Raw genomic sequence first — 16,431 nt, forward strand, 5'->3', positions numbered from 1 at the left:
TTCAGGAATTCAAGACTAGTCTGGGCAACATAGCAAGATCCAGTCTACACAAACAGTACAAAAATCAGCTGGGTACGTTGGTGTGCGTGTGTAGTCTCAGATACTTGGGAGGGTGAAGTGGGATGACTGGTTTAGTCTGGGAGGTCAGGACTGCAGTGAGCAATACACTGTACCCCATCCTGGGCGACAGAGTCAGACTCTGCCTCACAATAAACAAAATAAGAAATCTGTAATTGGTTGTGATCAATTAGTTGTAAATGCCACTGCATGCAGATCAGCCTAGTTTCATTTTATATTCTTCTTCTATCTCCAGAATATTTAAAAGTTAAAACACTTCGATTTTTAGAAACTCTCATTAAATTTACCACCTAGCTAAAGATTCCTGAAGGACTTAAACAGAAAATCAATATCCCTCTCAAATGAACAGGGCAATAACTCTACTGAATATTAACTTTCTATTTCTCTCCATTCATAAAAGAGACGGAAGCATCATTGTTCTCTAGTTTTATTATTTGTCAATTTTCCCAACACAGGAACTATAACTCATTTTGAGATTTTTTCAGTGCATTTCACAGCAAAAATGAACAAGGGAATCATTAAAATTGTTGTACACAAACCAACTTTTTCTTATAATTTACAATTTGTTGAAAAAATTATTGTTTTGCTGTTTTCATCCTACTAACCTCTTTAACAGAACACAATTTATCAGAGCACAAAGCTTAAACTTTTTATGATGATGCAACAGACACAGCCTCCTACAATGGCTGATAAACAACAGGTATGTTACACACACTGATTGGAAGACCATATCCGAAAAAACAGAGTAAGGCACCACTCTTGGGAAATTAAGGTAGCTTGCAGTAACAAGTGTTGAGCACCGTAATAAGTAGGTGCTCAATAAATACATGAATGAATGATGAAAGCCATAATTAGCTCTATTCTTTTAATTGCCAGCAATTCTTCAACCTCCACAAAAGACTTATTTAAAAACAGATTTGTACCTGAATACAACTTCCTGATCTTTTTTTCCTGATACCTTTTAATTTCATACTGTTTCTTTAGCATTTAAGTTTCCTCAAAAAATAAAAAACAAAACCATACCTTACATGTGCATTCAGTTACACATATAAGTTCTGAATTACTGACAAGTATGAATAGAATCATTTATTTTAATTTTTAACAGAGGTAAAATAAAGCATACTTATCCAAAGGGATAACACGTAATACTGGATATTAACCTAGAGGTGAAAAAAAAGAAGGAAAAAAGTAACAGTTTTATTTTTTAATATTTGCTGTTTTCTTTAATGCCTTAGTTCTGGAGAAAGGCTAAAATCTCATCATATTGACATGAACACATTTTTAAAAATTGTCTCTCAACTGTAATATTTAATAAAACTAGGTACTGAAAAATGTTCTGAAATTTTTCAAGTCAATGTTGTTTTCAAGTATATTAAAATGTTCAGAAGAAAAAATTCTCCATGGTTATAATTCTGATCAATCTATAAATGTACTTTTTAAAAGAGAGTTCCAACAGAGGTGGATAATGGATAAGTTCCTCAGACACAGGCATACAGTCTTTTTGAAGAAATAGAATGCCTTGTTACCACAACCTGGTTGATTTTTTTTTTTTAACACTGATTTCAGGCACAATGGCTGAATCCACTTCTGGGTCATCTTTCTTCTCCTCTTGGTTGGTTTACAAGAGTAGTGAATACTTCAGTTATGGACAGAAAGAAAGACACAAACTCTGAAACAGAGACTTCACTTTTCACTACAAAGAAATCAAAGTCACTGAGTTCTCATTGTTGTGTGTATCTGCTGCCCCTATGCAAAAATAGGAGATTCAAACTTAATTGTAGGAGCAAGAACTGGATAAAAGATTGATCTACTGATTCAGGTAACAAGTTTTAAGATGGTATTGCTCACATCACATGAACAGGTTGGTAAGAGGTCCACTGCGTTTCTTTACCACTTTGGTCTTGCTTTTGGTATTTCGGTGCCCTAGTAGGTACATTCAGGTTTAGCTAGTTTCAGTCTGCCCAATCAGGAAGCAGGTCACTCAGTGCAATGACTCCATTCTGGGAGGATTTAGGGTAAACAGAGAAGAACCTCATTTGGTCGAGTTTTAGACAGTACGTGTCACTCTGCTGGTTGTGTTGTTGGAATTATTTTCCAAAGTGGTTTATGATAAACCCAGCCATCTCCCTGAAAGAAATAAAATGATAAAGAATCATCCCTCTAATGTTATCAAAATCACTAACCAAAACTAGAAGCAACACCTTTACTGAAATGGAATTCTATTTTCACATTCAAAAAAAAGTTTTTGTGAAAGAACAAAGTCTTTGTGCTTAAGACATCAAACAATGCCTGTGGTTTAGCTAGGATTCAGGTGAGAAGGTATGGTATCGGAGGGTCTAGTTTGTGACCCATGAACATTTAATTTTGCAAGAACCATTTGTAGCAATTTTGCAAATTTCGCCAAGATGCTACAGATTGAGCCTCACTCACAGAGTTATGGGCAGCAGGCGGAGCACAGAGAAATGATCAGGAAGGTACTAACTGTTCTCCCCATCTCCACTGGCACCCCAGAACTCATTTTTTTTTCTTTTTTTTTTTTTCCCCAAGACAGTCTTGCTCTGTCAAGCAGGCTGGAGTGTAGTGGCGTAATCTTGCTGCAATCTCTGCCTCCCCGGTTCAAGTAATTCTCCTGCCTCAGCCTCCCAAGTAGCTGGGATTACAGGTGCCCGCCACCATACCCGGCTAATTTTTATATTTTTAGTAGAGATGGGGTTTCACCATGTTGGTCAGGCTGGTCTCGAACTCCTGACCTCATGATCTGCCCGCCTCGGCCTCCCAGAGTGCTGGGATTACAGGCGTGAGCCACCGCGCCCCGCCCCCAGAGCTCATTTTTAATGATATATAGATGTTCTCACTTAGAAACTCTTCTTTCTTAGAATCTGTTTCTGGTATATCTGCTTTTTTTTTTTTGGAGGCAGTCTTGCTATAGGTCACCCAGGCTGGTCTCAAAAACAGTTGGTATTTATATACAGCCATCCTACTTTTAAAAATAAAGATGTCTAAGTGATAGCAATTCAACAAAGCCTAGTAAGCTAATGTTCCCACCAAGTAGATACGTTTTTATCTTGAACACATGTATAACATACCTCTTTAATAAAGTATTTTGTTTTCCAAGGTGTGCCTGTTTCCGTACGATGCCTTTCTTCAGTCCTCTGACGTTCTTCCAGGGTATGCTTATGCTCTGTGGCCTTATCAATTTCAGATTCTCTCAGAGAGTCTGTCACATTTTTCCACAATCGCCTGAAATCCAAAAACCACACATTTTACAAGCATTCTTTAAAAGAGATAATTAAATAGAATCAATACCCTCAAAATTACAGTAATTTTATAAAATAACATTTCCTAAATCACATCTACAATGTCATGCTCATGAATTCCAAGAATAATGATACTATGCTGCTGATGGTTATGTCCGGGATGCTGCTCCTTCTGCTTCTTTTTAAATTAAAAATAATTTTTATTTTTCCAGGTTATAAAAGGAGGATTTTTGTTTTTAGAAAACTTAGAAATTAACAAGTAAAAAGAGAAGTAAATTTTCAAAGTTGAAATGTAAGCAAGACCAACTGTGCTTCTGGACATGATGAAATAATGGGGAACACATTTATTTTCCTGCCTTCATCAACCAGGAAACAGGCAACATATAGTAAAATAGTGGTTTTCAGATACTGAGCAAAAGGCAGTGCAGGGCAGTGATCCTTGAGAAAGGAAACAAACGAGGGGAGTCCTATGAGTCCTCTAACTCGCTGTCCAGAGTGTTTCTAGGCCACACACAGGGAGAGGGAAGCTTAACAAATCTCAAGCAAAAAAAAAAAAATGCCACAATTCTTTAGGGAAAGAACTGTTTGTTGAACAAATGGTGCTGGGACAACTAGATATATATGTGAAAAAAGATGTAAAAAGTTAAACATAAAACTACCATACAACCCAGCAATTCCACTCTTGGGTATTTACCCAAGAAAAATGAAAATAAATATCCACACGAAGATTTGTAGGAGAATTTCCACAGCAGTATTATTCATCATTGCCCCCATCTGGAAATGCCCATCAGCTGGTAAATGGATAGGCAAAATGTGATATATCCATACACTGAAATACTATTCAGCAATAAAAAGCAATGAACCACTGATACATGCAATTAATACTTCATGGATGAACTTCAAAAACGTTATACTAAGGAAATACGCCAGGCATAAGAGATCACACATTGTATGATTTATATGAAATATCCAGAAAAGGCAAATTTATAGAGACAGAAAGTTAGTGGTTCTCTGGGCTGGGGGTAATGGGGATTAACTGTAAATGAACATGAGGGATCTTACGTTAGGATGAAAATACTCTAAAACTGATTTATGGTAATAACTGTACTACTCAAGAAAGTTACTAAACATCTTTGTTTTTTCTTTTTTCCTTTCTTTCTTCCTCCCTTCCTGCCCTTCCTCCCCACCTCCCTCTTTCTCTTCTGTTCTCTTTTCTTTTTTCTTTTTTTGAGACAGGGTCTCACCGTCACCCAGGCTGGAGTGCACAGTGTCACCATCTCAGCTCACTGCAACCTCTGCCTCCTGGACTCAAGCAATTCTCCTGCCTCACTTTCTTGAGTAGCTGGGACTATAGGCATGCACCACCATGCCCAGCTAATTTTTGTATTTTGAGTACAGACAGGGTTTCACCATGTTGGCCAGGCTGGTCTCGAACGCCTGACCTCAAATGACCCGCCCACCTCAGCCTCCCAAAGTGCTGGATAGTATGCCACAGGTCTTATAGTTCAAAGCCTTAAGGCTACATATGTATCTTAATGGCTCCAAAAGGTTTTCTAACACATTTCTGATACACATATCAGATGGCTCAAACATAAAAATGAATTTATAAGGAATTCTCCACAAATAATAGAGACATTAAAACAAAAAAAATCAAGACATAACAATCCTAAAGATAAATGCCTGCCCTAATAACAAAACTTCTAATAAAATGAAGTAACAACTTGCAGAACTACAAAGTGAAATATTCAATTGTAATTGGTAATTTTAATAACCAATTTCAATAACTAAACTCAACTGATAGAATAAATGCACAGAAAATCTGTAAGACTACATAAGACTAGAAAAATACTGTCAACTCATTTGACCTGACACTTATAGAACACACTCACCTCGGCCTCCTGAGTAGCTGGGATTACAGGCACATGCCACCACATCCAGCTAATTTTTATATTTTTTGTGGAGAGAGAGAGTTTTGCCATGTTACCCAGGCTAGCCTCAAACTCTTGGGCTCAAGAATACACATTCGTGTCAAGTTGCACATGAAACATTTACCAAGGCCAGGCGCGGTGGCTCATGAATAATTCTAGCACTTTGGGAGGTCGATGTGAGTGGATTACTTGAGGTTGAGTTCAAGACCAGCTTGGCCAACATGGTGAAACCCCATCCCTACTAAAAATATAAAAAAATTAGCTGCGTGTGGTGGTGCATGCTTATAGTCCCAGCTACTCGGGAGGCTGAGGCATGAGAATTGCTTGAACCAGGGAAATGGAGGTTGCAGTGAGCCGAGACTGCACCACCGCACTCCAGCCTGGGCAACAGAGTGAGACACTACTTTGTCAAAAAAAAAAAAAAAAAAAATGAAAAAATGAAAAAAAGAAACATTTACCAAGACAGAACATATTCAGTCATTAAATCTAAATAAATTTAAAGAATTAAAATCATACAAAGTGTATTTTTTGACCAAAATGAAACTAAGTTAGAAATAAATAATGGAAAGATGGCTGGAAAATCTCTAAACATTTAGAAATTATCAACACTTTGGAAATAAGTTCATGAGTTAAAAAATAAAACCCGCAAAAGAAATCAGAAAATATTTTGAAATGAAAACACATAAAAAGTCATTGGAGAGAAATAAAGCAGTCCTCAGAGGAAAATCTATAGCATTAAACATTTAGAAAAAAAAAAATTGATGAGCTAAACCAGGGATCAAACTATGGCCCACAGCCCATTTTTGTAAATAAACTTTTATTGCAACATAACGGTGTCTCACCATTGACTTATTGTCTATGGATGTTTCATGCTACAAGGGCAGAGTTGAGTAGCTGTGGCAGGGGCTATTTGATCCACTAAGGTTAAAATATTAATTGACTGGCCTTTTACAAAAAAGTTTGCTGACCCCTGACCTAAGCTTCTATTGTAAGAAATTAGGAAAAAAAAAAAAAAAAAAAGCAAATGATTTACAATATAAGGAGAAAAAACGAAATTTTATAAAAGAGCAACATTCAGTGAGAAAGAAAACACAAACAGACTAAATCAGTGAAGCCCATATCTGGTTCTTTGCATAAAATTAATAAACTTAGTCACATTGATGAGAAAAAAGGTATTACAAATATAAGGAATAAGTATGGGGACATCACTACAGATCCTACACAGATAAAAAAAATCAGGTAATATTAGGAACTACATGACAATAAATTTGACACATTAGCTGAAATGAACCAACTCCTTGAAAAACTACCAAAGCTCACTGAAGAAACAGAAAACCTTAACAGTGCTATATGTTAAACATATGTAATTTGTAATTCAAAACCTTCCCCTAAAGAAAAGAACAGAGCAATATCCCTCATGTATATAGAAACTACAAAATTCATTACAAAATTTTAGCAAATAATATGCAGAAGCATCTCTGTTTTTTTTTTTTTCTGAGACAGAGTCTGGCTCTGTCACCTAGGCTGGAGTGCAGTGGCGCAATCTTGGTTCACTGCAACCTCCACCTCCTGGGTTCAAGCAATTCTCATGCCTCAGCCTCCCAAGTAGCCGGAACTACAGGTACATGCCACCACACCCCAGTGAATTTTGTATTTTTAGTAGAGACACCCAGCTGATTTTTGTATTTTAAGTAGAGACGCCTGGCTGATTTTTGTATTTTTAGTAGAGACGCCAGGCTGATTTTTGTATTTTTAGTAGAGATGGGGTTTCACCATGCTGGCCAGGTTGGTCTTGAACTCCTGACCTCAAGTGACACACCTGCCTTGGCCTCCCAACATGCTGGGTTTATAGGCGTGAGTCACCACACTGGCCCAGAAGCATCTCTTTATCTGCCCATACATTCAGTCTGTGGTGATATACTGCTTTAAAGTATATATAGGAAAAATCTGGGCCAGGCATGGTGGCTCACACATGTAATTCCAGCACTTTGGGAGGCTGAGGTGGGCAGATCACCTGAGGTCAGGAGTTCAAGACCAGCCTGACCAACATGGGGAAACCCCATCTCTACTAAAAGTACAAAAAAGTCAGCTGGGCGTGGTGGTGCGCACCTGTAATCCCAGCTACTTGGGAGGCTGAGGCACGAGAATCGCTTGAGCCCAGGAGGCAGAGGTTGCAGTGAGGCGAGATCATGCCACTGCACTCCAACTTGGGTGACAGAATGAGATTCCATCTTAAAAAAAAAAAAATCTGGCCTCACACAGATACAGTTTGAAAAGAGAAGAATATTTTAACAGAATTTTCAAATAATTTGATTCTTTCATATGTTTCAAAACTCGACAAGTGGTAATTTTAAAAAGCCTGGTTGCAATGTGGAAAATTAAAGAATGTCAATTGTTTTTTCAAATAATTTATATGGAAATCCACTGGTCTAATGTGCATCCTGAATGGATAATTTATCCATGCATGATTCTGTAATATCATGCATTAGTTATCTGAAAAATACTGGTTCATTGAGTTATGCAGATCTTCCAGATGCTGACATATTATACAATATTTTAAAAAATCATATTAAATAATATCAGCGCCAAGTTCACCAGAAAACGAATTGGGAAGTTTTTCAGTTCATGGTGGCAAATAAAATTTTCTAAAATTCTAATTTTGCCTTGAAGCTCAAATTTTATTATTAGTAACATACCGTCAAATTGTTTTTCTTGAAGTGTCACATTCACGTCTTTCATTTACAAAAAAAATGTCTACCTAACATTGAAATTAGAATAACCAGTTTGTCTATCATTCTTTTAAGTAAACATCGTATTTCATGAACAAAGTGATTAGTTCTGCTTGTGACTCAAATAATTATACAAGTGCTCTTCCTTCAGATAACGACTATATTTCTTCAGTAGCCAGCACAAAGGCTTATTCATATTCCTGATTTGTCATATAGAATACTAATAAGACATGTACTCAGCCAGGCATGGTGGCTCACGCCTGTAATCCCAGCACTTTGGGAGGATGAGATGGGAGGATCACTTGAGGTCAGATGTTCACGACCAGCCTGGCCAACACGGTGAAATCCTGTCTCTACTAAAAATACAAAAAATTAGCCAGGAGTGGTGATTGATGCCTGCAGTCCCAGCTACTCAGGAGGCTGAGGCAGGAGGATCGCTTGAACCCAGGAGGTGGAGGCTGCAGTGAGCCGAGATTACCCGACCACACTCCAGCCTGGGTGACAGAGTGAGACCCTGTCTCAAAAAAAGAAAAAAAAAAAAAAAGACATGTACTCTGTAGTCCCAATTTTAAAAAACTAACAATTTGTATTGGTTTTTCAAGGACATCTTAAGAGAAGGTAGCATGCAAGTACATGGCAGTGAAGAATATAATGACTGCTTGTGACATTTGGTGCCACTGCCTAAATTAGTCCTAAGGCCCACCAGTGCTACCCACAGCATTCCTTTTGCACCATCATAAGAACCCACAGAGTGAAAAATGGTAAATAACATCTTAGTACTATTATAAAAAAATTGTGAACTTGCAGATGCCCTGAGAAGGTCTCAAGGACCCAGCAGGGGTCTGCAAAGCAAACTTTGATACCCTCTCCTTAGGATAAATCCCTATAAGAATTCTTTAAAAAATCATTATTGCTGTATTTTTTGACCCACTCTGAATGTTTGATTGTGGACATTTAATCCCTTTCACACCTACTTAGAAATTGTTTGGTTCCATTTATGTGATCTTAATGTAAGATGTTTAGTGGTTCCCTGTATATTTTTTTCTATTTTTAATTGATAGAGTAGTAATCCTTCATGACATAAAATTTAAACAGTACAAATAGGAATCTTATAAAAATTAAGTCTCTTTCCTATTCCAGATCCCAGTACTCTTTTCCAGAAGCAACCACTGTGAACACATTTTGGAAGCTGTACCTTATTAACACATATAGATCCACTTTATTTTTCAAGGTCTATGACGCATACTGCCAAAATATCCTCTACGAAGATTGTACTGGTTTAACGTCCAATCAACAGCATGAAAATGCCCATTTGCTCACACCTTTTCCCCAAAGAGTTATTATTGTAAAAACTAATTTGTCTTATTGTTTAATATGTACCTCTGAATTCTAACTACCCTTAACAATTTTTCATTTCCTTGGTTGACCATTTAAGACGTTCCTATATTTATGCACCACCTCTTTACATCCTTTGCCCAGTTTTTGTATTGGGGTACCTTTTTGTTAATAATTTAACAAAAATTTTTATGATAAAGTTTTTAAGATACACACAGTAATTCTTTGACGGTAAATGTTTTTAATATTTTTGCTCCATTTACAATGTTTGGTTTTTACTAAAATGTGACTGTATATCAAAGAATCTCACAGCTGGCAAAGGGTTTAACATCAGATCAGACTAATGCTTTCAATTTACAAAGCTGATGCAAAGTGGTGAAGTGACTTGGCCAAGGTCACCAGTTAGTGAAAAGGCTTAGATTAAGATTCAGAGCATCTGACTCTTTCCTGGATAGATGCAAGGATGACATACCGGGATTCAAACGGATCCTGCTTCTCCAGAGGTCTCACTCTTTTCTTCGTCACTGCCAATTTAGTCAAGTCCACATACTTTGTTTCTCCATTGCTATATGTGAACTCAAGAACACTATTCCATTCCCCTTGCACTTTGCATACCACAGTGTTGGTGATGTTGTGCTTTACTTCAGCTGTAACCCTAGAAGCACATAGAAAAGAAAGATACACTCTAATAAGTGATACAATGTTTGTTTCTTAGATCTGAAACCCAAGAACACAGCCTGTGAATCCTGTTGAAATTAGTTATATACCTCACTTCAATATGTCAGAGCCAAAGTTAGATTCTTTGTATGTCCTATGACAGCTTCCTTCATAATTTGTTCAATATCAATTTTAGTCTTTAGAAAAAATGCCAGGAGTCAAATCAGAGACTTCATTATCATTAATGTCCAAATGTTATCTTTAAAATGTTTGCTACAAACAAAACTATAATACTAAAACTAAATGGAAATATGAAAAATATCAATATTTTATTTATTACAGTCTAAAAATGTTACAACATGACAATCTATTTAACTTTTTTTTACTAGTTAATTCTACTTATTGAAATATTTGGCATCCCTACATTTGAAGTTCTGGATACATCAATCCTATATTAAACTACATAAGCCTAATTTTAAATTTAGAAACCACACAAACCAATAAGAGGTAGAAAAATATAAAAGAATACATTAAAATGTTTAAAATGCTCTTGCCAAAAGAGAAAAATTAAAAGAGCACTGGTCTACAAAAACTATCATTATCACCACAGAACTCAGAGAGACCTTAAACATTACTGCTATTGAAGTTTAATGAAGAGTCACCACAGCCATATATATAAAATAGCTATATATATGGCTGTTTATCAACAGATAGCTGTATTGATGCAGCACAAATACATCAACAGGAACAGGCTAGGAATAGGAACAGGTGTAATTATTATTATTATTATTATTTTTGAGACAGAGTCTCGCTCTGTTGCCTAGGCTGGAGTGCAGTGGTGTGATCTTGGCTCACTGTAACCTCCGCCTCCTGGGTTAAAGTGATTCTCCTGCTTCAGCCTCCCACCTAGCTGGAGTAGCTGGGATTACAGGTATGCGTCACCATGCCCGGCAAATTTTTGTATTTTTAGTAGAGACGGGGTTTCGCCATGTTGGCCAGGCTGGTCTTGAACTCTGACCTCAGGGGATCCGTGTGCCTCGGCCTCCCAAAGTGCTGGGATTACAGGTGTGAGCCACCGTGCCTGGAATGTAGTTATTTTTAGTGAAGTATTTTATGTTCACTCTAGGACACAGATAACAACAGGGTCAGATCAGATAGAGGTTCAGAACTTAGGGAATGATAGGCAAAAGTTAGGGTCTAATCAGTGTACCAGAGAATGTGGCTTATCTAGATTCAAAAGGAAATCCAAAGACCAAAGTCTAGAGGTTCAAGTGACAGTTCAGGAATCCCAAGTAGCATTCGTCCGGCATAAGCTAAGGGAACAAGAAGGACAAAGTGGAATTCAGGGAATCCAGTTTCAGTTTTAAGCAAGCGGTCTGTGAACTCAGCTCAAGGCAGAGGTGTAAGGAGCCCAATAAGCAAATTATTTATAAGCCAGATCTCTGGAATCTAAGAGCAAATCAAACATTCACAATCAAGAGTTAAGAATAATTTTATCTACTAAAAATACAAAAAAAATAGCTGCACGTAGTGGCACAGGCCTGTAATCTCAGCTACTCAGGAGGCTGAGGCATGAGAATTCCTTGAACCCAGGAGTCAAGATTACACCACTGCACTCCAGCCTGGGTGACAGAGGATGGCTCTGTCTCAAAAAAAAAAAAAAAAAGAGTAGTTGTATAGTTGTAGCTCACTGGACACAAAGAACACCATGACTATCAGTCAACTTGATTACAGCAGGAATGGGAACCCTGGGTTATGCCTCAAAGCATACACACTTAAATAACTGCCCTGGTTTCTTGCCAGCGTGAATGTTTTTTGTGATGTCATTGCATGCTTCCTCTCTGATCCCACTTGCCAACATCCTTCCCTTCCTTGAAAATTTATCTCTATCAAACAGGATATGAGGAAGTAACACTGAACATTTATCTAGTCTATTTCCCATCCACATACACCATTCAAAGATAATCAGCTCCTCACTTGATCTTTCTTTTACTACCATAGCACATCTCTCAAGTTACTGTCATCTCTCATAAGGCTTTCCAATGGACAATCTTAGGGACCTGTTCATGACTGCTGGGTATTACAGGGTCCGTATTGTTTAGAGCAGCTACACAGCAAAAGCAGCGCGAAGACAAGTGGGGCAGGGGACACGAATCACATATACTACAGGCAGGCCATGAGGAACTTGCAAAGGAGCACAAGGAGGAAGAAGGCCTCATCACTTTGCTTATAACAATTCTTCACAACAGTCTAGGGCAACCAGCACACTTCTTCCGTAAAGGACCAGAAAGTAACTGTCTCAGGATTCTCAGGCCAGACCGTCTCTATTGAAACTACTAAACTTTGTCACTGTAGCATGAAAGCAGACAGAAACAAGTACGTGAATGTGCATGACTGTGTTCCAATAAAATTTAATTTACAAAACCAGGTGTCACTAAAGGCTTGAGCTCTTTACTTCCATTTATACAGTCCTTAGGGAACTGATCACACAGTAATATTATTATTGGTTTGCCATCCTTGCCCCTTGCCAAGACTGTAATCTCTTTAACAGGCATGGAATGGGTCTCATCTCTATAGCCCCATTTAGCACTTAGCAGAATGCCTGATAAACAGTGAGTTTATTGCCTGAATTAATGAATGAGAAAACAAAACCTCAATTATATTATCACTACATAGAATAAGAGTGAGCAAAAGCATACATACACAAGAGGATGCCAGTGTGTGCATGGAGGGGGAGTTAACATTTTTTGAACATTTAAAATATGCTGGGCATTTTACATAAATTATTTGCCAAGCCTTGTGACTATCCCATTTCTGTAGATGAAGAAACTAAGGCTCAAAAATTTAGGTAAGGTGCCCCAAATCTCTCTCTCTCTCTCTCTTATTATTTATTTTGGACAGTCCTGCTCTGTCACCCAGGCTGGACTTCAGTGGTGAAATCATGGCTTACTGCAGCCTTGACCACTTAGGATCAAGCCATCCATCTGCCTCAACCTCCTGAGCAGCTGGAACTACAGGCATGTGCCATCATGCTCAGCTAACTTTTTAATTTTTATTCTTGTAGAAAATGGGTCTCACTAGGTTGCCCAGGCTGGTATTAAACTCCTGGGTTCAAGCAATCCTCTCACCTCAGCTTCCCAAAGTGCTGGGATTAGAGGCATGAGCCACTGTACCCGGCCCCCAAATCTTGTAGTTAGTAAAATAATAGAGTCAGGATTTGAATACATGTCTAAAGGACTCCAAAGTCCGGTTCTTCCCAACACTTCTAGGTACAAATTTCCTTAAAACAACTTGACCTGAGGTCTGACATTACCATTATTTTGTAGCTATGATATACAAATAAGAAATTAGGTACTTCAGAGAAACATTTTATAGTACAAAGGGAAATTGAGAAAATAACCCAAAGAAATAAAATTCTGCTCCAATTCAAATTTGTCATTCTGCTTACATGCAGCAGCATGAAGAAACAGACTTCCTGCATAAACAGAAGATACAAAGGCGGAGCTTAGGAATTTGGAATTTAGGAAGTAAAAGCTTGTACCAAACTACCATAAGAAAGGTATATTTAAAAAGTTATGCCAATGATTAACACAAGGCAAAATAAGTTAGGTTATGGAAAACAATTCTTTTTTTTTTTTGAGACGCAGTTCCCTTCTTGTAGAGTGCAATGGTGTGATCTCAGCTTGGCACAATCTCAGCTCACGGCAACCTCCACTATTCCAGCTATTCTTCTGCCCCAGCCTCCCAAGTAGCTGGGATTATAGGCCTGTGCCACCACGCTCCGCTAATTTTGTATTTTTAGTAGAGACGGGGTTTCTCCATGTTGGTAAGGCTGGTCTTGAACTCCCAACCTCACGTGATCCACCCATCTCAGCCTCTCAAAGTGCTGGGATTACAGGCGTGAGCCACCATGCCTAGCCAAAAGTGATTCTTAATCTTAGGGAAATTCTGAAATACTTGGTAATTCTTTAAAAGCTGTCTGGTAAGAGTAGAAAGGAAATGGTTGTTGAATCAGATAGATCAGTTCTGTTGAAGGTCTTAAAGAGTCTCAATTTTCTCATCTATAAAACCAATACCTTTCCCTCATGGGGCTAGTAAGATTTTTTTTTTTTTTTTGAGACAGTCTCCCTCTGTCGCCCAGGCTGGAGTGCAGTGGCGTAATCTCAGCTCACTGCAACCTCCACCTCCCGGGTTCAAGCAATTCTCATGCCTCAGCCTCCTAAGTAGCTGGGATTACAGGTGCATGCCACCACGCCCAGCTAATGTTTGTATTTTTAGTAGAGACGCAGTTTCACCATGTTGCCCAGGCTGGTCTTGAACTCCTGACCTCAGGTGATCCACCCGACTCGGCCTCCCAAAGTACTAAGATTACAGGCATGAGCCACAGCCTCCCAAAGTGTTGGGATTACAGGCGTGAGCTACCGTGCCTGGTCAAGAATGGTTTTTAGAAGCAATTTTACCAAATGGTTAATTATATCCTATAAAAAACAGTTATATAAATGTTGCCAAAACCAAACTTAGATATTCAAAAATAAGATATTAAATAATTCCCTTTAACAGGTTAAGGTACTGGCTTCTTGTGGTTACTATCTAGGTGCTGATATCTTAACCATCAGGCAAGTTCTCCAAATCTAAGTCAAATTCTGGATCCTTTATGACTGAGGCAATTGAAAGGCTGTCTTAAAGACAAAAAATATTTCTAACACAGAAATCTAAGATTTCAACAAAGCACTTGCCTAGGATTTGAGCGGATCAGAATGTTCTCCTTGATAAAAACTTTGCCTCTCTCCACAACTCAGGCTTATGGAGATGAGATGGCCCTATATGCAGGTGAGAATGCAATTAAAATTTTACTTTCAAAGAAAAAAAAGATTTCTTGACCAAATCTACAATATCTCAAGTATGTACATCTTGTATCAATAAATGACATAGAATACAGAATATGCTGCCCTTAAGATAGTTAGCAAAGAGCTAAATCTTACATTGTTGTCCCATTCATCTCTAAGATGAGAATTGATAAATAGTAAAACATATGCTTTCTCGCTTTTTTAAAAACTTGACAAGTCAGCCTTTTAGATTTTCTAGATCCTGTCTCTAAGAGCTCCCTGAGATACCAGAAAACCACTGGTTATGTTAACTTAGCTTCAAATAGAAAATATTTTATTGACTGAAAGTTAGCTTTGGGTTTCACTGATGGTATATATAAAAAATTCACATGAAGCGTAATTACGTTTTATGGAGAGCTACTGAAGAAGATACTGTCTATTACGTTACTCGATGTCACTATGTAAGGACACATGCAACAAATCCCTTTAGAATTTAGTGCCAGGAAAATAGTTTATCTTAAAAAAGTGATATGCTTCCTTTATCAGACACTGGGAAGTATGTTAAGCATCATGTTTCTTTATTTGCTTTAACAGACGAATCAAAACTAAAAATTGATTTTTTAGCTATAGTAATCATCTAATCCTAGCTTCACAGTACCATTGTCCTTACCCATCTTTATGGTATTATGACAGACTTTATTTTTAACTATTATATACAAGTTTTTCCTAAAAGCCTTACAAATGCTTTCCAAAAATAGTATCCTGGATTATAATCTCAGACTGAAAGCTTCTTGCAGGCAAAGTTAGTTTTTATTTTTATTTCTCTGTATCTCTAGTATGCAGAAAAGTTATAATATGTGTGTGTGTGTATACACACACACACACACACACATCTACATATCCTAAAATCTTTATGATATTACACCATGCACTATATATATAGGCACCCTAAAGTGAGTGTGGAAAATGGGAACAGAAGGTGGACATGATAATGGGGAATAGTTAAGTAGGCTCACTTGGCTGCATCAGAGATAGATGTGGAAAATGAGCGAGTAAGGGAAGACAGGTAGAATATAATATATTTATACCAAATGCAGACAGCAGATAATGTGTCTGTCCCAACTGCAGAGAGCAGTTAAAAAAAACTAGGCTATGTTTGAGGAAGGTGGCATGAGCATTAAATAAAGACATGGAGAAGACCTTAGTTATAATAATCTGTAAGCATAAAGAAGAAAAGGTGTCAAGAATAAGAAATTTGGCTGAGCATGGTGGCTCACGCCTGTAATCTTGACTCTTTGGGAAGCCAAGGATTGCTTGAGCCCAGAAGTTCAAAACCAGCCTGAGCAACATAGGGAGATCCTGTCTTTAAAAAAAAAAAAGAATTCCCTTTTTTTTTTTTTTTTTTTTTTTTAAGACAGAGTCCTGTTCTGTCACCCACGCTGGAGCACAGTGGCACAATCACGGCTCACTGCAACCTCTGCTTCCCAGGTTCAAGCAATTCTCCTGCCTCAGCCTCCTGTGGCATTGCAGGCACCTTCCACCACACCCGGTCAATTTTTTTTTTTTTTTTTTTTTGAGATGGAGTTTCACTCGTCACCCCGGCTGGAGTACAGTGGCGCAA

The 16,431-nt window shown here is 37.9% G+C and overlaps 1 protein-coding gene across 2 annotated transcripts in view; it reads right to left on the reverse strand.

Annotated features, from left to right (window-relative positions):
* Positions 1–489: 489 nt before the first annotated feature.
* OSBPL11 (oxysterol binding protein like 11) overlaps positions 490–16,431 on the reverse strand; it is a 72,091-nt gene continuing 56,149 nt past the window's right edge. The window contains exons 11-13 of one of the 2 annotated variants that reach the window (XM_003894042.5): positions 9,800–9,982; positions 3,165–3,318; positions 490–2,205 (exon numbers count right to left, since the gene is read on the reverse strand). In XM_003894042.5, the coding sequence (XP_003894091.1) occupies positions 2,140–2,205; positions 3,165–3,318; positions 9,800–9,982 (403 nt within the window). In that variant the 3' untranslated portion in view covers positions 490–2,139. The remainder of the gene's footprint in view (positions 2,206–3,164; positions 3,319–9,799; positions 9,983–16,431) is intronic. The other variant, XM_021934152.2, reaches the window with a different exon arrangement.

Source organism: Papio anubis, chromosome 2, assembly GCF_008728515.1.
Source record: "Papio anubis isolate 15944 chromosome 2, Panubis1.0, whole genome shotgun sequence".
NCBI classification, from domain to species: Eukaryota; Metazoa; Chordata; class Mammalia; order Primates; family Cercopithecidae; genus Papio; species Papio anubis.